Source organism: Parasteatoda tepidariorum, chromosome 4 (genome assembly GCF_043381705.1).
Source record: "Parasteatoda tepidariorum isolate YZ-2023 chromosome 4, CAS_Ptep_4.0, whole genome shotgun sequence".
NCBI lineage: Eukaryota > Metazoa > Arthropoda > Arachnida > Araneae > Theridiidae > Parasteatoda > Parasteatoda tepidariorum.
Genome location: NC_092207.1, coordinates 87759383 through 87781563, shown reverse-complemented (window position 1 = coordinate 87781563; position 22181 = coordinate 87759383). Strand labels below are relative to the sequence as shown.

Genomic DNA, 22181 nt, shown 5'->3' with positions numbered 1-22181 from the left:
TTACATGCATTATAAAAATCATCAAATATTAAATAACATTTAAATGCTAACCTCATCTTGCATTACAGGATCAGTCAGTTTAACATTTGACATCACAGTGGGTGCAATATACTTTATTGAAATATCATGATCACCTCCAATTGCTACATTGGCATCTTTCATTAAACCTAATAATCGACTAAAAAATAAAAAATTATTTATCAATTTCTACAGAAATTCTTAAATGCATTTACCTTTGAGTAAGTTAAATAAAACTTCTTGTTTTTGTCATTGAATTTAGTAGTCGTTAAATCGAATAAATAAAAAAAAAAAAAACACTCTTTAACTTTCACATTTTTTTTTATTTTGCAGAAAAATAAGTTAAAATGTATTTCACTGTTGATTTACTTTTCACAAGGATATTTAATTGAAAATATTAGGGGTAATTTTAATTGCATTTTGATGGTCCTACATATTATTTTATAAGTTAAAATGCTTTTTTTAAAAGTTATATTGTTTTATATAAATTATTAGATGCTTAATTCATTTGTCCATTTTCAAACACCAGCTTAATTTAATGAAATCACAAGTTATTGATAAAAATACACATAAATAAAAAAATGCAATTAAACTTTTTTAGTATATTAAAATTGTAAATTTTCTAAAAAAATTTCTAAATTTGTGTTAACTTTCAGAGAATTTGTACAAAACTTTCTCGAAAAAATTCCTTTTTTCTTTTATACTTTACTGCATTACCATCCAAACTCAAAAGTTTTTCCTGCCGTAATATTCTGAGAAAGAGCAAGAATATCAACTTATTTGTAATAATATTTATGATTGAATGTTTTTCTTATTATTACTCTAAACTCATTCCAATAATATAAAGGAATAAAGGGAAATACATATACTGTTACATTAAACACATGGAAATGACACACTAAGAATTATAGGCTATTTCAATTACTTTTTATTATTTTATTCTAATATTGTTTCATGGGCAGCATATGAATACAGTGTTCTCCCTAAGCATTTTCAGATAGGCGGGCTACCTACCTGCCTCTTGATCCCTATAAATGTGCCCTCTTTGCGCTTTTTGTAAAAAAAAAAAAGGCATCATCCCTTAAAAACACTGTCATTTTATTCATACTCCATTTTAACAATATTTATTTCACTGTTTAAATAATAATTACGCATTGATAAAATTATTTGTGTTTATAGGTTTAATTCTGATGACTATTGCAAATATTAACTTTGCTAAGATTATCCTCAACTCGTTTAATTTTTATAAGTATCTTTTTTTTCGGGCTTGGTATATTAATAAATTTTAAGTGATTTTGAAATTTATTTTTTTAAATTAAATACCTCTTTTCTTTTTTAAAAAAATTCACCTTTAAATGTTTATTTTCCTTTAATTTACAGTTTAAGTTATAGAAAAAAGCTTTCAAGATGTATATCAATTAATCATTTTTCTAGTATACTTTTTTTGAAATAAACACATAAAATAGTATAGGAAGGAAATTTAAAAATTGTCTAAAGTATAAAAACTGAGTTATATTATATATTTTGATCAATTTTTATGCTGCTAAGTGATTGCCGTATCCCTTTTTTGTGAGAAAGCACCCAATCCTTTAAAATTCCTAGGGAGAACTCTGATAAATAATGCACAATAGCAATTTTGAAAGGTAACTATAATATCTTCTCCTTTTTGTTTATGTATATTTTATAACAGTAATTTATTAATATAACAGTATTCATGTTAAATCAGTTAAAAAAAACTTAAGCTCTTATTCCAAAAGTGACAGATTTAAGTTAATGATTTGGTACAAAATTAAAAAATAAACAACAAATATGTGTAACTTACTTGAAATGTCTTTCATTCAGTATTCGTCCAAGATCAGGAGAATTTTTGGGATTTTCACCAAAATATTCTTTCAAGACTTTTTTCATGGCAGGTATTAGCTTCTCAAGAGTATCTTTTGTACATAACACGAAATCAGGGGCAACACACGTTTGACCTGCATTAATAAATTTACCCCACAAAAGTCTCCTACATGCTACATCAAAGTTTACTGTACTGTCAAAATAGACAGGGCTGAAAAATATAAAATACATAATTAATATTTTTCTTAAAAAAGATTTTGGTAACACAGTTGATGAATTGAAATATAAAATGCTAAAGAAATTGAGTCAATGGTTTTAATAAGATTTATAAACACATAGTTCGCCCCTCTCTTAATTCTGCCAAAAAGTATGCATCAACATTAATTCATATATTATATATATGTGTGTATAAATAAGTACACAGAACTCAAACTATAAGATAACAAAAAGGGAACAACAAGAAAAACAATTATTTAAAAGAATCATTGAAAATTAAAAGAAATTAGGATATTTTGAAAAATTAGCAACCAAAAGACATAATCACTTCAGCTCACATGATTATATCCATAAAAATTGGTGTCTTCTGATCATATATTAATATAGCCAAAGCAAAATAAATCAATACAATGGTGTGAGGTGAACCAAAAATATTAAACTGATTCCTTAACATAATGTAATTTATTGAAAACAATAGAAGAATAAAACACACACAAAAAATTAATTAAACAAATGAAGAACGTATAAAGGGAGGAGAGAGAAAGATGATCTAAACTTATGCTTACAAACTCTCTCTACTAGAAGAAATAATTTATAATAGATTTACAACTATGCTGTTATAATAGATTTATAACTATGCCGGATTTGTACAAGTTGTTCGTTAATGTCAATACAGAACATCTTTCTCCTTCCTAATTTAATATGTTCTTCATTTATTCCTTTTCACTTGATCATCATGGTTTTCACTTGATTAAATTTTGTTAAGAAACCATTTTTTTTTTTTTTTTGGCGTTCCTTATACTATTGTATTGATATAATTTGCTTTGGTTACATTAATGCAATATCAGAAGGCTCTAATTATTGTGAATATAATCTAGTGAACTGATTATATCCTTCTGTTGTCAATTTTTCAAAATTTCCATTTTCGTTTTATAATTTAATATATATTTTTTAATAATAATCATTTTAAATAATTTCTCAACCTTTTTTTCGTGTTTTCTTTGTGTTACTATCACGCACCTATATATATATACACACACACACATATATATAGACATACAGAGATGCCAATTAGCTCCGGAAAGGGGATAAACATTTTTGAGTGTTAGTCTTTTTATGTATGATTCTTGGATTAGTAAGTTCGGTTTATAGGGTTTTTACTCACCGCTACTTCTAAACAACTCAAAAGCTTATTTGATAGACCACTCTGTTGCAGTTAAGTCATGCTAAGTCTTTTAAAAGTCGGCAAAATTAACCAGAAATCTGCAAATTTTAGTTTGCAGTTCTCCACTATTTTTTAAAAATATTTCGTTAACCAGGAGCAGCTGGCATCTGTGTGTGTATATATATGTTCACAAAAATTAAAACTTTCTAGGAACCAAGATCAATTTTTAGAAGCCAGCAGCATTAAAATGTTATTCAAATATTTAGATTCAGACAAGAGTTAGGTTAAATTTTGGTAAAATATTGAGTGCCAGTTACAATTTTTAAGGTGCTATTGCAACCAGGCATCTACAATATATAGACTCCTACACATTTAACACAGTTTAAATGTTTCTTGGTAACTTAAATCAATCATTTTTTTACAAATCAAGTGATTTAATGCATATTATACATTATAATGAAAAGTTGGAATAAAATAAAGTAATATTTTTCCTTGTCTTACCTTTTACCACCAAGTTCTAATGTGCAAGGAGTGAGATGCTTGTTTGCTGCTTCTCTGACAATTTGGCCAACACGTGTTGAGCCAGTATAAAATACATAATCAAATTCGTTTTTCATTAATTCAGCTGTTTCTTCAGGTCCTCCATTAACTACATGATAACATTCCTAAAATTATTTTAAAAGTAACTTTTCTAATACACCTACCAAAATATTTTTGAACACATGATATGAAATTTAAAAATTATACAAGGATTAAGAAAATCATCTTTAATTTTATATATTTTCTTGTCAATCACCACAGAATCCAACTTAACAATTTTAATGAAAATAGTTTATTATATTGATATAACAAATTAAACTATACCACACAAAAATTGAGCTTAAGAAAAAGCAAAAAATAATTAAAATATATATATATGTCTTTTTTTGTATTTATTTCAAAAATGTGGCTCAAAATTATTTTAACAAAATTTATTTTACTTTTAACAGAAATTGTAAAAGTAATAAAAAATGAACATTTTTAGAAATAACTATATTTATTAAAGAAAACTTTAGGATAATATAACATATTATATTAATTTACATAGTAACAAAAGCAGTTTTTTTTTCAAAATAAAATACACATAATTTTGTTAGCTTCGCATTAGTTGTAAAACTTTAAAACTGTTTTAAAGTTTAAAATTAAATTTTTCCAGACAGGAAGAATTACAGATGCACTAGCAAGAATGAAAGTAAATAAATAATCTTCAAATAAAAACAATTTTTTTAAAAATTATAATGATATTGTAATAAATAGAAAAATTTACAAATATAAAGTATCAAAAGTGTAAATTTTGCTGGTTGTCAAATTATTCAATAACCTCAAACCTTAATATCAGGTGTTTTAAAACAATAACAAAAGTGAATGATTTAAGAAAAACAAACAAATAAATAACTTCACACATATTTGGCATTAAATTCATTTAACTAAAATCATAATTAAAAAAGTAACGCTATAAAATGTAACAAGCATAGATAAATTCTAGAAAAGTTCATATAAATAGAGGATTATTCCATTAATAAATCTAAATGCATTGCTAAGAAAAATATACAATTAAACTTACATTATCTAAATATTTTGGTATGAGAGTTTCTAGAATTTCAGCCGTTTTGGGTGCCAATTCAGATGGTTTTAGGATAACACAATTTCCAGCAGTGATGGCACCAATCATAGGACTTAATGATAGTTGAATGGGGTAGTTCCAAGCACCAAGAACTAACACAACACCAAATGGCTCAGGTTGCACAAAAGTTTCATCCAAAAGAGTGATAAGATTTTTATCTGTCTGTAAATATATAAATCATATTATAAATCATCTTTCTTGTTCTTTAAAGGTTTACATGGCAGATAAATTTGCATAAAATGCAAAAATCATTAAAAAAAATTCTTAATTCTACGTGCTTAATATTAGGAAGATAGAATTATAAATCTTTTAACTCTCATTTTAAAAGACTTAGTTGCAGACAGTGGTCAGAAAAACTACATCATTTTTTTTAGCTAACTACTACTATACTTTTTTTAAAATGTAGTGACTACAAACTACTTTGGAATTGCAGTAACTACTTCAATACTTTAAGGTGACGAACTTTGCTGGAGTGAGTAATTTACATCTATATTCAAAACGGTTTTGAATAAGAAATTGGCTAACATTAAGATTAAATATAAGGGTATAATTAAGAAATATTTATTCATGTTTACATGAGCTAGTTTGTTATTCCAAAACCTTTTTTTAAAAATTTGTTCATTTAAATTTTAACTTATTGCCTTTTTCGACAGATAATATTTAATTTAATTAATTTTTTAATTAATATTAATTTTTTTGGTTAATGCTCTTTTATTTCCTTTAAGAAATTAAGGACATCAAAAATCAATTCGATTCTTTTAAAGAAGATTTGAACCCATCAAATTTGAAAAATTAGTTGTATTATAATTATGAAAGCTAAAAAATGAAACACATTATAAAATTGTTTTATAAAGGTTTCAGCAAAAGGCAAATTCAATGATAAATAAAATATTGTTAAATCATAAAGTACAAGGTTTAAAATCAAATAAAATTCAAGCTTAAAAAAAAGTCAATTAAAAATTTTTTTTTAAATTACATAAAAAAATTTATTAATTTTATTTTTCAAAATATCAATTATTTCAAACATTTTTAATTTATAAAATATTTTCAATAAAACAGAGTAAGACATCAAAATGTTTATTTGTTCATAAATAGGATAATGAATATAAAAATAAATATTACTTAGTTTATAAGTAAGTTATTATTATTTTAATATAATTTAAGTTAAAAAAGGTAGCATTGATAATACAAAACTCCTTTCACACAAAAAAACTGGTTTCAACGCTGTTTTAGAAAATGTTGGAGCATTGCAGAATTCTAACAGAGTTGATAAAATATTCATTTACAAGTCACAACTCTGAACACCCTTTTTATCCATAATTAGAGTGGCTGTCGTTAATTGCTGCCCTTTTTTTGGTAAAATTTTAGTTATTTATAGTTCCTGTTTTTATTATTAAATGCTTTCTATTGACCAATTGTAATATTGAAATATTATGATAGTTAAGTGTTTCTTGAACAGAAACATCAAAATTTATTGTATTGGTACAGAAAATAAATAATATGTTGACAGAGAAGGAAAAATTATTTTTTCATTTCTAATAAGAAAGATATATTTATCTTTCTTCAATTGTACAAGAGTGTGAATGTTTAGTCTCTCTATCTAATGAATGTCTATATGCTTATTTACGTTTTACTTTAATCTTCACCTTATTTTATTGCAGCACTATCCATTTATAAAATATATATTCAAAATTTTAAATCAATCGAAAATAAGACAAGATCACTTCAAAATACATTTTCAGAAGTAAGCACATAGAAGTTGACAAGTACCTCCAACCATATAAGAGAATAGCATTGTAAAAAGGAAATTGCCTTGCTTATCTGCATAGAAAGCAGTTTGTAATAGCTCGAGCAATCAAAGTTGGTTTCATACTATTGCGTACGTGTAAATGATGAAAACCGGTTTGAAACTGGTTGTGGACGCTACAAAAACTTTCAATAATAAAAATTGCTCAGATATGCTTTCAAAAGCAGTAATATTTGTTGCTTATTTTGAGCACTCAGATTTTGAGGAAATAAAAATATACATATTGCTATTATAAAAGGAAAATATTTTTATTAATATACTTCCTAAAAACAGGGAAATTCTCTTAATTTTACTTAAAGCTAAAATATTGTACATCAAAACTAAACATTTGCATGTAATAATTAAAATAAAAATTAGCATTATACTTCTAATGAATTAAGTAAGCAAACTTACGGGTAAAGGTTTCACCCATTTCTTTATGTTGTGTTGCATGCATCTAATGTCATTTAACAAAAATTCAACTTCATATATAATGGCTTCCTGACGAGGCTGTTGAATAGAAAATATTATTTACATTAAAACTAATAGTAAAAATGAGCATCACTAACAATTTAATGTCATAATATAGATATTATTTTTCAATGATTTTAGCAGTCAGAACTTAACAGATTTAAGACTAAACTCAGGGGTGTGACAGCCTATAAAGGGCTAAGGTCAACTGTACACATTCCAGTTTTTTTTACCTTTGGCTAGAAGGTGCTGGAGAAGATATTTTGTAATGGTGATTATCTGAACCCCCAGTGCTTAGTCCCCAAGCATGTTTGGTACTAATTTTATTGACCCATTGAAGGAATGAAAGGCTGAGTCAACCTTGCCTGGTCCAAAGACAGAGCTCCAAACTTATGCCATGGGTGCTTGAGGCACTACCCTCAGACAATGGGTCTCAAAAATCATTGATGTAAATCAATTGTGATTTAAAAAAAAAAAAAATCATTGCTTTAAACCAATAGATTTTTTTTAACTAAGTCATTAAGTTGAAAATATTTTTATAAATACATTCTTTAGAATTGCATTCTTGCTTAGGTCAAATTTCATTGATAATGAAGCCTGAATCAAATCATTGATAAATCACACTTATTTCATTCTAAAGAAAGTCAATTATTATATTTTTAAATTGTAAATTAGGGGTGTACAACCTGTGGCCCTTGGGCCATATGCGGCCTGTTGGCAGTGTAGCCCCGGGAACTTCTAAATGTAATAAAAACATTTCTTTTAATTTGGTTTTTGCTCAAACATTGTAAATTTTCTTTAATTAAAATATTTAATTCAAATTTATATTAATACAGTAGAAGTCCATTAGTCCGGCATCCAACAGTCCGGAATGCCCGATAGTCTGGCATCGCTCCAGAAAATTTAAATTTTTTTGTTTTTCTCCAAAAGTGTGTCTTTAAAGCAAATAAAAACGCTTGAGAGCCATTCGGAAGTTTTCGGGGTAGTTTGGGATCATCCGGAAGCGCTCGGTATTGTTGGGAAACAACAGGCGCAGTGCAGCTCCGTTAATCAATCACGAACCATCTTCGCCATTTTTTTGTGCGTTGTTGTTTTGTGTCCTTTCACATCGCAGTAAACGTAACTTTTGAAACTGTTTATAAAAAAAGTGATTTTCGTTCTAACTGTACAGTGACCATGTTTTCAAAACCTAAGCCTTCGAGTTCAAAAGGAGAGAAATAAAAACACGTAACACTGACTCTCAATCAGAATCTAGAAATCATGAAACGGCTAGAAAAAGGCAAGAATAGAAATGTTTTAATGAATGAGTTTAATATTGGCTCATCAACTATTTATAACATTAAAAAATAAAAAGATGAACTAATGAAGTTTGCTTCTCAATCGGTAACAACTGAAAAATTGGATTCTAGACAAACATTAAAAAAAAAAAAAAACTGGAACAGCTAGATAGTGTATTGTTCAAATGGTTTAGTGTAGTACGTTCTGAAGGAAAGCCTGTAACAGGGCCAATGATTGTTGAAAAGGCAAAGAAATTCAACCAAGATTTAGGAGTTGCTGAAAGTGAATGTAATTATTCTGATGGTTGGATCAGAAACTTTGAGTTTCGGCATGGAATTCGAATACTTGATGTAACTAGAGAAACACTTTCAGCAAATCAAAACTCTGCAAAAAAATACAAAGACGAGTTAGAGAAAATCGTGGCTGATAATGATTTAACACCTAAACAGATTTACAATGCTGATGAAACAGGGCTATTGTGGCGATGTTTACGAACATCTACACTAGCTGGGGGAGGAGAAAAAGCAGCCAAGGGTTTTAAAAAAAACAAGGACAGATTAACCGTTTTGCTATGTGCTAATGCATCTGGAAACCACCGAGTGACCCCTTTTGTGATAGGTAAATCTGCAAAACCCAGGGCTCTTAAGAATGTTACACACTTGTCTGTCCAATACGATGCTCAATCAAATGCGTGGATGACTGCCGCCCTTTTTAAAGACTGGTTTTTTCACCACTTTGTGTCTGAGGTCAAGGAATCCTTCAAAAGCCTTGGTCTACCAGAGGATACTAAAGCCATCCTTCTTTTGGACAGTTGCAAAGCCCACCTGCCAGTAGATGAGTTAGTTTCTGGAAATATTGTTGCTACTCTGCTCCCACCTAACGTAACATCTTTGATTCAACCCATGGACCAAGGGGTTATTCAAAATTTTAAAAGCTTTTATAGAAGGTCTTTTATTCAAGGCCTGTTAAATGCCGACTGTGACGTGACTGATTTTCAAAAAAAGTTTACAGTAAAAGATGCCGTCTATGCTATTACACTGTCTTGGAACCAGGTAAAAAATACAACACTCCAAAAATGCAGGAGAAAACTTTGGCCAGCTTCAAGCCCTGGATCTGACCTAACTCTACAGACTGATGAGGAAGAAAACCATCAAGACGCTCTGACCAAAGTTTTGGATGTCGTTAGAAGTGCTGACAATCCCTTGAAAACCCTGCCTGAAGATGAGGTATAGGAGTGGCTTCTAATCGACGAGAAGAGCCTGTTGAACAAGAACTAACCGATGAGGACATTATCAGCATTGTAGTGAACACTCAGCCTACTCAAAATCTTGAAGAAAGTGACTCAGATGCCGAAACGGAAGAAAAGGAAAAAATCAGCTGGGCAGAAGCTGCAGAATCACTATCTCTTTTGTTGAGGCTAGTACTAGCTACAGTGCTTCAGAAATTATTGATTTCCATATCATTAGAAATAAATTTTATACTAAAAGCCAAAAGTCAAGAAAACAAAGAGACATCGTGAGTTTTTTAAATCTAAGTGAAATATGTTTTACAGTATGTGTACATACATTATATGTTCTTATAATTACCGCCCGATAGACCGGAATTTTCAGTAGTCCAGCACCGAGCCGGTTTCGAACGTGCTGGATTATCGGACTTCTACTGTATATAAAATGTGTATACTTTTAAAATTTCATTCTGTAAGCTTTTTTTTGGTTAGAATTTATATCCCCTCCAATATTTTTTATTTATTATTTTTTTTTAATGGAGGGCACTTGGAACTATTGTCCATTGGTCACAGAAAGTGCCAGAACTGCTAACTCTCTTTTCGTTACACAGTGGGCACCCGTGTCGAAGCCACGGCGGTGGAGCAGCGTCGCCCACGTCACACTACCACATCCCGTTTATAGGGCGGGTCACATTCACACATAAATGAGAAAGGACATAGAACACAGATAGAGAGAAAGAAACATCCATGCCTTGCCCAGGATTCGAACCCAGAACCTTTCTGATGCAAGGACAGTTCCCTGCCCCCTACACAGGCCGGTCGGCATCCCCTCCAATATTTATGTATATATATATTTGATAAATTAATTATTGTGAAAAATGGAAAAAGATTTTTTTTTTAAATAAGAATTTGTTGTTTTTGTTTTAAATAAATTCAAATAATTAAAAGTATTTCATTTTCTGAAAATATGTTATTAAGTTTACTAATAAAAATATTTAGTGCTTACAACACTAATGTTTACATTAAAATTAGCATATTTGTTGCCAACATGACTAAATATGCCAGCGGCCCTTCGTTAATCTAACTGCTGAGCGAGCGGCCCCTCATTCAAAAAGGTTGTGCACCCCTAATGTAAATTATTATATTTTAAATTGTAAACTATTAGATTAAAAAACAGATAAAATTAGAGACCGTAAGTGGATAACAGTAACATTAAACTGTTAAATTATAATTTTCCATTAGCTGTAAATAAAATAATCTGCTAGCAATAAACATATTTCAACTATACACAGTTTTATGTTATGCTGTTAAAATATATTAAGTAGTTAGTGTTTAGCAATATCGAAAAAAGGCTTGTTCTGCTAAAAGAATTTCATTATTCTTAATGTATTTTTATCTAAACTAATTTACTCTTCATTGGATATCTAACTAACAAATTTCCTCCCTGTCTTTTATACTTTAGGATGCTTAATTTGAACAAATATAATTGTAATTTTATTTATTAAGTGATTCGTTTCGAGTAATTAAGCAATTTTAATTAGAAATATCTTTTATTTTAGACATAGTATTGTTTTTAAATAATATTCAGTACTTTTAATATATTTTCGAAGATGATTTTGCTGGTAAATATTAAAAAAAAATCTGATTTAACTTTAAAAAAATCATGAATTCTACCAACCCTGATTCTAACTAATTATTATTCATAATAAGCAATTGATTTTAACAAATAATAAATAGTTATGATTATTTAGATTAATTTTCTTAGATAAACAGTCTGTATATCAAATGGGTTTGTCATGAAATCAAGTAATATGATTCGCATTTGAATACTAGAAATATTTTAGGACAAAGGCAATTTTTTCTTTTAGTCAAATAAAGGTAAATGATCAACAAAATAAAAGCTGTTACTTTTCAGAAATATACAAGAATGATTAATTAAATTTCATGTATTGAAAATGACACATCCTTGTCTTGGGTACAAACATAATATATTCATTAACAAATAATGTAATTCAACACACAAATTAACCTGGTTAAGAAATGTCTAATTAAAATGAACTAAAACTCTTTACATACAACTAAACATATTGACAAATTATTGACTTGAAATTGCAAGCAACAGAATTGAATATGATGAAATATATTTTTTAATAAGACAATGAACACCATAATTTTAAAGCTCAAAAAAAAAGAAATTCCAAGGTTAGAAAAATTCAATTTTCGTACTGGTACCTAAAATTTTGTAAAAATACAAACTCAGATGGAGTGGAAAATATAAATGATTTAAAACCTTTCCCAAGTCGTGTGCAAGAGCAGCTGCAATCGGCTTTTCATTTTCTTCTAACATTCTGTACATGTTTTTCAACTGTTGAATACGAAAAGCAACATTTTTAGTAACTCCACCTTTAAATGCATTTCGTGCCCGCGTTAAAACCTGAAAGATAAAATAGATTAAACAAAAATGAGTTCGAATACTTTTTTTGTTAATAGAAGATTTAGTAAATGAGGAGTACGAATGTGTTAATAAAGCAGAATGTGATTATTAAACCAAAAACGTGAAGAAAAATAAGCACATCACATTTGGAAATCATTATAAAAATTTATAAAAAAAAAGTATATATTTATAGTTAAAAATATTACAATTATCATATTTATTATTAAAAATTCCTACAATTTTCAATAAATAAAAACCGTACATTCTACAATCAAAATCTATAAGTAGTTCATAGCATTTTTCATGAATATAATCAAAATTATATAAGAATATTATGCTCAAACATGTAAGCTTACCTTTATATATTCAGCACTGGCCATTTTACTTTAATACTGGAGGACCAACTGATCTGGAAAAGAAATAAATAAAATAGTGAATAAAAGGTAACAAATTAGTAGTTGAATTCATGAAGAATACAAAATATTTTTATACAAGGTGCTCAGACAAATGTTGCATCCTATTAATTTTTTACCAAATTTCAACATCACATTAGAGATTACAAATTATGTAACTTATGTAAAAATAAAATAGTAATATACACCAATGCAATTTTTTATTAGAACGTAAACAGTATTTTAGTTTGAAAATATTTTTCTGGTTTAAGCATTAACATAAAATAACATAACATAAGCATTAACATAAAATAATATTAATGCTTGAACAAACAAATAAAAAATTTTAAAAAATTAATTATTTTAATCATTAAGAAATATAAAATTAATCACAAGTTAGCAATTTACTCATTAAATTAATTAATAAGTCTAAATTAAATAAAATCAATTAAACACAAAGAATTATCTATTAGAGTTGTTTTTTTTTGTTCAAGGAATTAAAAAGTTAACATAGAATACTTTTTAAAACTTTGAATTACGAAATAATAGAGACAAAATTCTTTCAAAAATGAATTACAAATACACTAGAACTTAATATTAAATGCACAATAATAAAACTTCCTAGGTTTTTTATTTATTTATATAAATTTATGAATGATAGAGCAATAAAAAAATTAAAAAACGCATGATATAAATTGATAACTTTCAAAGCAAAATGAAAATAAACAAAGGTTGGTAAATATATACATGAAAAACAGATGGGATGAGTTTAGTTTCTTACAGATATCTTTATATTAACTACATTTATAAAATTACGAATGTCAGTAAATATGTAAATGTATACGTACATTAGAATTATGTATTTTACACCGCAATCTAACAACGTTACTCAGCAGAATGGAACAATTACTTCCGCTTCTGAACAATTTTAATCTAATCTAATTCATTATTTAAATGAAGGCAATCAATAAACAAATTTTAACGAACATAGTTCACATTTCATCCCACCCCTCTTCTGTCTGATAGTTTAATCAGTTATTGATGATTGATAATGAAAGAACGTCCGGTGCAATCACGTGACAGTTGAAGTCAGTTTTTTGTTCTCTTAAATCGTAATGAACAGAGTGAATGGACTGAATTCAAATAGTTGCGTGACAGTAATAATAATGTATACTTTCCGAACAATAAACTGAAAACAGTTCTGAAAGTTGAGAAAAAGTATATTATCGAACTCGTTATAGGTAGCTCAAAGCAAGGCGAAAGCAGCAAAAAACTTCCAAGTTCAAGGTTTCCTTTGAAAATTAAAAGTGAACTTGGAGTCTTCAAATAAATTCCAAAAACAATCGATAATTCAAATTTGCTGTTTTGTTTCTTCACGCGAAAAAAAAAAACCCCATCTAAATCTTTGCAGTTATTAAAAAAAAAAAAAAAATGAAAGTGTGATTGACGTATTAAACGCTAGCTAATTATTTTATGAAAATAATATTATTAAAATCGTTAGAAAGAAGTAAATTGCAAATAAGCACAATTTACTTAAAGTCTCAATGAGATTTATTTTACTTATTCCCAAAAAAGCAGTAGTTTTGAAATTAGAAAAAATTGTGATATAAAGAACGGTGATTTACAAAATGTTTTCCACTTATAAGTTTTGCTCCATTCCTGCTTCCCTAACAGATTTAAATATTGTATTTTACTAACCTATCATCAGGAGATAAAAAAAAATCTGTGTTAAGTTGTGATAGTTATAACGACGTAAACACACCGAAATTTTTTTAACATTTTTAGTAGTATAACGTTCTTCTTTGCAATTACTATAAAGAAAATGAGATGTTTTTTTTTAATTTTAAATACTAAATTAGTAAGGAATTATTCTAAGCTCAAATAAATCAACACTATACAGCTATGTTTGAAAGGGGGGGGGGAAGAAAGAATATAAAGTTATTCGTTTATAAAAAATGAAATTTGAAGGGGAATAAATAAAATTATATCAGTATTTTAAGTAAAAATTTGAGGTGATAAATGATTAATTTTTAAAATGTCATCAACAGAAAAAGAAAACGTATTTAAAGGATCTCGCAAAGAGATAAATAACATTGCTTATTTTCTGAAAACAAATAACTTAACAGAGATTTATATACATTTATTTATTAAAAGCAAAAAAAAAAAAAAAAAAAAAAAAAAAAAAAANAAAAAAAAAAAAAAAAAAAAAAAAAAAAAAAAAAAAAAAAAAAAATCAGGTCAAAAATTTTTTTTATGGTTAAATTTGCAATATTAGAACATAATCTTAATGAATTTAGAAGTCTTATAATTCTATTCGAGAACGGGGGGAAAAACTACGAAACATTCAGAAGTGGATAAAACGATTTTATCAATTTATTCAGGAATACATAAGAGCATGAACTTTTTTCGTTTGTTTATTTACGATATCTCATCGACTACTTGGCGATAATTTTATTTTTGGTTGGATTTTTATGAATCTTATTTTTAGATACAAAACATTTTTTTTGATGTCTGATTCCTAACTCGCAACTCTGGTAAACATAATTTGATATTGATTTCAAATTATAAAGGAAAATAACTATGGAAAAAAGTAATAATACAATAAGCACAGAAAGAATGTTTTCAATTTTGTGGAGACGTCAGAAACGCTTCACTACGTTCATTATTTTTTTTAAAAAATACAATCGCATTATATGTACTTTAAAATTAAGATACAAAATATAGCTTTTAGATTGTAGGAAAACCCACTAAATTATACAATTACTTTTAATATCTAAGGATCTGAAAGTTGTCTACGAGAAGACTTACTGTTGCATTTTCTTTGAGAAAATGACGTGTAAACAGGAAAAGGAAATTTTTTGAAATGGAAAAATAAAACAGGGAATGGTTAATTTTAGTAGGGATTTTTTTAAAAAATAAATAAGTATAATAAAACAGTAATAATAATGAAAACTAATTTAATATAAATTTTTGAATTAAATTTCCAATAAATTTCTTAATTTAAAACTTTAAATTTTAGTTGTGAAATTATTCTATAACCTTTTTTAACATTTTCTATTGTCTATATATTTATTTCTTTTACATGGCATAAAAAACGCGAGTATTATTCTCGGCAACACTACAGTTATCTATTATAATTTATTTCGTAAGATTATCTTAAGCGACAGTTTAAGTAATGTTAAATAATTGGTTATACGTTTAGCATTTGTTTAGATTCATTTTGTAAGGTTGTCTATATTTAAGTAGTGCTAAACAACTAAATATACACTAAGTATTTGTTTAGATTTATTTTGTTAGGTTAGGTTGTCTGGTGTAATAATTTAAGTTATGTCAAATAAATAGTTAGACGTTGAGTATTTAGTTTTATTCATTTTGTTAGGTAGTTTTAAGTGATCGTTTAAGTAGTGTTGAATAGTTAGTCATGCGTAAATCAGTATTTATGTAGAATAATTTTGTATATTTATAGAAATAAAAGCTTAGTTTTGAAATAATTACCTAGATTTATATTTGATCCTTTCTAAATTGGCTGCAGCAATTTTAAACATAAACGGTGCTATGGTACAGTGTACTGGTAACGATTGGGTAATTGCAGCTCGAGAAGGTGACGATCACTGATACACAGGCTCGTGATCTATGACCTCGGCATCAGCTGATCGCTTATAAACAAGATGGCCTTGTTAAAGTCGATCTAAGTTTCTACACGTTGTTAGAACGTTAATTAACGTGTATTTAATTAAATACAAAGCCGTATCACTCGTCGAATTTGTTAAAATATTATTCTTTCTCGTCTGCATCTTTTATCTAACTTACATTTATTATTTATTTATGTATTTTATTATAACCATGATATACTTTTGCTTTTTATGTCTGTCAACCTCCATACATAATTAGTTTGTTTATGTTCTACATGGCTTCGTGCCTTAAGTAAGAAATATATAATGAACGAACTGAAATCTTTGTGAAAGAATGAGTCACTTTGATTGCTTGATCAATTGATACTTGCGAGCTTGACTTACTCGAAATAGAATAGGAAGAACATTTGCTAACGTAAGTAAATTCACCATTTCAAGAACCAATCAGAATCGAGATACTCAAACTATGTCACTCACAGGTATCCCATTATTCGTGACGGAGCTTTCCTTTTACGAGCAATAGCATACGATACTCAAGTTATGGCACGTGAGGAAGTAGTACAGCACGTTATGGAGCATCGGTGTGAATTTTGTAACCTATCACATGACAGAGATGGAAATAAATTTTATATATTCCTGCAGCCTACTTTGCTGAAATGTTCCAAATTCATTCTTACGATAGTTTGTGTGATTAAATGGATGTCAGAGAGATTTTAAAATATCATTCAAGTTCAATACATAGAGAACTTAGACAGTATCGCGAGTATCTCTTGAAATATGATGTCTTATGATGAGCAAAATAATTTATAATTGTAATATCCCCCCCCCCCTTTTCTTTCTTTTCTTTTCTTTAAAATTTCTATTTTAAATTTATTGTATTATCTTTCTTTGTCGCCTAGACAGGATTTTTCTCTTAGCGACGATTATATGTTCTTTGTATTTATGTGTTCGTTTTTGTTCCCAATAAAGTTATATTTGTGTTAAAAAAATTAACAAAAATGAAAAAGAAAGAAAAAAAAGAGTTAAAATTGAAGTCAAAGTACTTTCCAGCAATTCGTAATAAAATTGCTTAAAGATTGTTTAGTTAATAAAAAGCTTAATGAAATAAGGCGCTTTTTTTGTTACAAATTTGCTGCAATTTGTAAGACTATCATTTGTGTAGTACATGCTTATTTATTGTACTTAAAATTTAAAAAAAATTCCCTGAGTGTTCTATGCACACAATTCTAAAGAAAAAAATTGTTTACGAAGTAATTCAGCTTATTAATTAAACGTAAATGTAACTAATGTTGGTTGGCTAGAAATACCAATAAAATATTAAAAGCACGTGTATTAAAATTTGAGTTAAATTATGCATCAATACAAAACCACTCCTACTTGATATCTGGTTGCTTCATGCAATATCATGATGCACCCACACATTAAGTCACTTGCAAACCAAGAGTTTCAAAAAATTCATAACATGACTGTTTATCATTAACACCTAACAATTTTGAAAAACTAAAATTAAAAAAAATTCAAAGTTCTTTCAACTATAGGAAGCACATTATAGTATGCTTTTGAGTTACGTGTCGCGGTGTTTAAAATTATTATTATTTAAAATAATTATTATGTTATACATTATTATGTCGAAAAATAAATATTTAAGCATACATTTTGCTTCCACTAAGAACAATCATCCAGTAAAATTGAAAAAAAAAAAAAAAAAAAAAAGAAANACTAAATTGAAAAAAAAAACGGTACCTATGTCTTTACTTGAAAGAATACCTTAAAACTTGTCTTAAAGTAACAATTGCATTTTGAAAAAAATAAATAAATAAAATAAATATTTGAAAAACACAATTAGCAGATTAATTTTCTTAGAGTAAAATTGTAGCATTAAAATTCCTATACTTATTATTAGGAGCAACTTGGTATACATGTATTATTAAATATTTGCAGCCAATAGTACAGTAAAAGCTCGATATAACGAGTGCAGCATTATACACGAAAATTGTATGTTTATAACGAACTAAAAATTCCCAAACTTCTGCTATTGCGACATTTTTTTAAAATTTTTTTTGTGGGGAATAAATTTGATGGAATGTGAGGAATGCTGTACAACAATGATGTAAAAAAGGAAGACTTCTTTACTGATTTCTGGTATCAGTAGAGATAAGTGAAAAAAGTAGTTCACTTTATTTTCTGCCTGCAATATTAATCTCTTATATTTATAAATTGAACATGTGTGCATGTACGTCATAGGCGGTGCGGTGGGTGTATGTTTCTTTCAATAATTTGAAACACATGAAAACTCTCAATATTTCAGACAAATAAATAAAAAATTTCGCAACTTATCATCTATTTAAATTCTTTAAAGTTCAAAATAAAAGAAAGAGTTTAAAATTATAATTTTTTCTTCAGGTTTTTAGTACATTTAAGAATTTTTTCTTCTTCTTATATGTGAAATTCAGAAAACTATTTTGACTGCTTAATTTAATTTCATTCCCCTCTAAAATTGGAACCTTGCGATGCTGATGCGTGTGTGTGACCACTAGCCCCTTTGTCTTCCTTCTAACAAAAGAAAAATTCTTCTGCTATTTTTGGGTAGCCTACAGCACGTTTCAAAAATCTACCATACTTACACAGAAATTTCCCATAACTTAAAAATTAAAAAGGGGTAATAAATTTACGTTAAGTGTAATGAACGTTTATTTATTTTAAGACATCATTTTAATTTTTAGAGGTCCGGTGGGCAAAGTTTATATCAAAGTTATAGACAGATTTTATTTTAAAGAGTAATATTAAGAGGTGATTGCAATTGTATCGATCATCATCATTTTTTAAAATTTTTAAGGTCCGTGTCAAAAAATACAAAATTAAAAATGACCTCAAATAAAACTCTAAGAACTTCGAATTAAATAATTAAGAAAACTCTACTATTACGTTTAATAAAAGGGAAGATTTATTAACTCAACAACAAAATCACAACATCGCCATTCCAAAGAAATCTGATTTGAGCCTGGATTAAAAATAGTGTCATTTTGAAATGATGTGATGTTGAAACCTAGAGTAACGGTTTCTGCGCTTCTGCAGAGCGCTTTTACGTGTCCTTGAACTTTAAGAATAGAGAAATGGTCTCCCTTGAACTTCCGCAATTGGCCATTTCACCAAAATGTGGATCAATGTCAGCATTTATCTCTATAATCACCTTTATAAAAATGTTATCTTTTAAAACGGTTAATTTTAGCTCTATAACGATGAATTTGATTTCCTAAAAAATGGCTCTAATGAATAAAGAATTTCTTATATGAATAGATAAGTTGGCAAAATAAATTAATGATATTTTTTATTTGCTAAAAAAAGATATATTAATAAATATAGACTTCGATGGAAACATTTCATTTTTTATTTTATTTTACAACGGTCGTGGAACAGCCAGCTCAATATTGAGCTTACAACTACCGATGTTCATCGCCGTAACTTTGTAATTTTAAACCCAATCCAGAAGACAAGGAAACTGTTGAACCAAGCAGTGGCGTACGCAGAATTTTTTCAAGGGGGTGTTCATAATTTTCTGAAACTACTAAGAGAAATTCGAGTCTGTAATAAAGCACTATTATTTCCCTAATTTAGACAGCTAGATAATTTTGACTTTTTATTTAAACAACATTGTTTAGTTAAATTTTGATTTGATTTTTTAAGTTTAAGAGCATAATGTAATATTTTCTGAAAAAAGTCCAATGTCATAAGGGTGGGAAGTAACACTTTGAGGGCGGCTTTCATATTCATCAGATTTTGTTATGCTAGAAACGTTTTCTTCAACGGAAGTATCACATTTCTGTACAACGGAAAAACTTACATTGGTATTAGATGCTGTCACCTCACTAAGTTCAGGTCGTGATTTTTTCTCAAAGTAATTAAAAATTGTTAAATTCTTGCTTTTTGACATCCTAAAGATCCAAGAACAGCAAATATATATATATCACGTGATTTTGGTTTCAAAAGTACAACCCTATTATAGTAAATGTTTTTTCGGTATTCCGAGAAATATCATGAGAAAAAAAAGTAGGCATAAGGCACATAAAAATATATAGTCTTAAAAAATAATAGCTCGCATAATTTTTACTAAAATTTTTATTTTTGCCATTTTGTCTGAGCTCAAGGGGGGTGTTTAAACTCCTAAACCCCTCCCTTGCGTACGCCACTGGAACCAAGCATTGGCAGTGATTTGCCTTCGTGGAGGACTTTTCGATGAAACTAACCCGCATTTGCGTTACATGAAGAGGAAAAACCAGAAAAACATATCACGGTTAGCCTGACGGCAAGGAAACTCTAACCCATGATCCGTCAACTAATGAGGATATTTTACATCAGCCCTGTGGTTGGTGAGAGCCGGGTGTGGAATTCGTATCTATCTGCCATTGGTGGGATCTGAACCTGGCTCAACTCAGTGGGAGGTGAGCGCTCTATACCTTGAGTCTTCATTAACGCGAATTCAAGGAGAACGGCGTGGAAAAATGTTCCAGTAAAGGCCAAGGCTCACTGCAGGCTGTAGTGCCAATGATAATGATCATTTTATTCGGAACACCTTAATAACTTTTGATTTAGTGATCGTATTATATCGTACTAACAGGCAATCTTTACAATTTAAGGGTAATGGCCTCAAATATGCTATTTAATTCGTGTAAATGATATTTCGTAAGTAATCAGACACTTAAATACAATTTTCCTGAATAAACATGAAGTTTTCGAAATGTTTTCATTTTTACTCCTCAAAATAGGGTATAGGAAGTGGCAATCTGGAAATTATGGTTACTGATAAATTGACTTTTTATTGATGAATTTTGCCAAACCTATGAAACATTTTATGCCAATAAGAAAAGCTTTAGCACACAAATGTTGTCCAAAACTGAATTTTTTTTTTGAAAATTGATTATTAATTCATTTAATAACGGTTGAAAATTTTTTAGCAGTTAGGTGTACAAGTTTTTAATATATTTTAAACTCCGTAATTTTAAATGGTAAAGTACAAAATTCGAGAAAAATCGGATCTAACACTTTCAGAGAAATGAAATATTTTAAAAAGTCGAATTTTTTAATTGTTATTTATCAAGAACCGATTCCGTTAGAATTTTTATTTTGTTACTGAAACATTTTTAAATGAAGCAAAATTTTGTATACCTTACAATTCAAAAATTTATTGATAATTTTAGAATTGATGTAACAAAGTAATAAAATGTAACAAAGAAAATTTAAAAAAAAGTATTTTTCACATTGAAACTGTCATTGAAGTTTTACAATTGTGTTTACAAATGTTAAGATTCTCTTAAATAGTTATGTTAAATTACGCAAACAATTGGAACTAACATTAGGTTAATGTAATTTTATGATAACTTGTATGCGAGAGATAATTGAGAAATGTACAAAAAAACGTATAAACGCAAAAACGTACTTTTTCTGAATAAGCATACCTCTTTTCTCGACGCATTTGGATTTTCAATATTTGAAATAAGGAGGGAAACTGCAATTTGGGAAATATGGTCCACAAACTTTAGTCAAGAGAGCGGTCAATAGTTTTGACCTATTAATGTTAATTTTACAATTTGCGTATTCCGCTACATCACGTGAAATTTTTAAGAGAATCAAAATTTTTTAGTATATGATATCAAATTGGTTGATCCAAAGATAATTCCACGCAAAAAATAATTTTTCAATAATTATTCACTATTTATTTAATTTTATTTATTTAATTTTATTTATTTAATTTTATTTATTTAATTTTACTTATTTAATTTTATTTATTTAATTTTACTTATTTAATTTTATTTACTTATTATTATTTATTTTTAATTAGTATTTATTTATAATTAAATATTCAATTACAACCGAAAAGTTTTTGAATTCTGAGGCATACAAATTTTTATTTAAATTTAAAGAATGTAATTTTATATAGCTATAAACACAAAATTTTAACGATATCGATCGAATAGTGCCAGAGAAATCGAGTTTTAAATATAAGACTTAACTTTAAAACTTCTATTCTGCCGCTCCGGAGAAAACAACAACATTTAGTTAGA

At 27.9% G+C, this 22181-nt stretch overlaps 1 protein-coding gene across 1 annotated transcript in view; it reads right to left on the bottom strand.

Moving 5' to 3' along the window:
* LOC107450259 (aldehyde dehydrogenase, dimeric NADP-preferring) overlaps positions 1-14036 on the bottom strand; it is a 31328-nt gene extending 17292 nt beyond the window's left edge. The window contains exons 1-8 of the mRNA XM_071180155.1: positions 13339-14036; positions 12455-12507; positions 11955-12098; positions 7105-7200; positions 4845-5066; positions 3743-3906; positions 1841-2071; positions 52-178 (exon numbers count right to left, since the gene is read on the bottom strand). Of these exons, the coding sequence (XP_071036256.1) occupies positions 52-178; positions 1841-2071; positions 3743-3906; positions 4845-5066; positions 7105-7200; positions 11955-12098; positions 12455-12478 (1008 nt within the window). The 5' untranslated portion in view covers positions 12479-12507; positions 13339-14036. The remainder of the gene's footprint in view (positions 1-51; positions 179-1840; positions 2072-3742; positions 3907-4844; positions 5067-7104; positions 7201-11954; positions 12099-12454; positions 12508-13338) is intronic.
* Positions 14037-22181: the final 8145 nt, after the last annotated feature.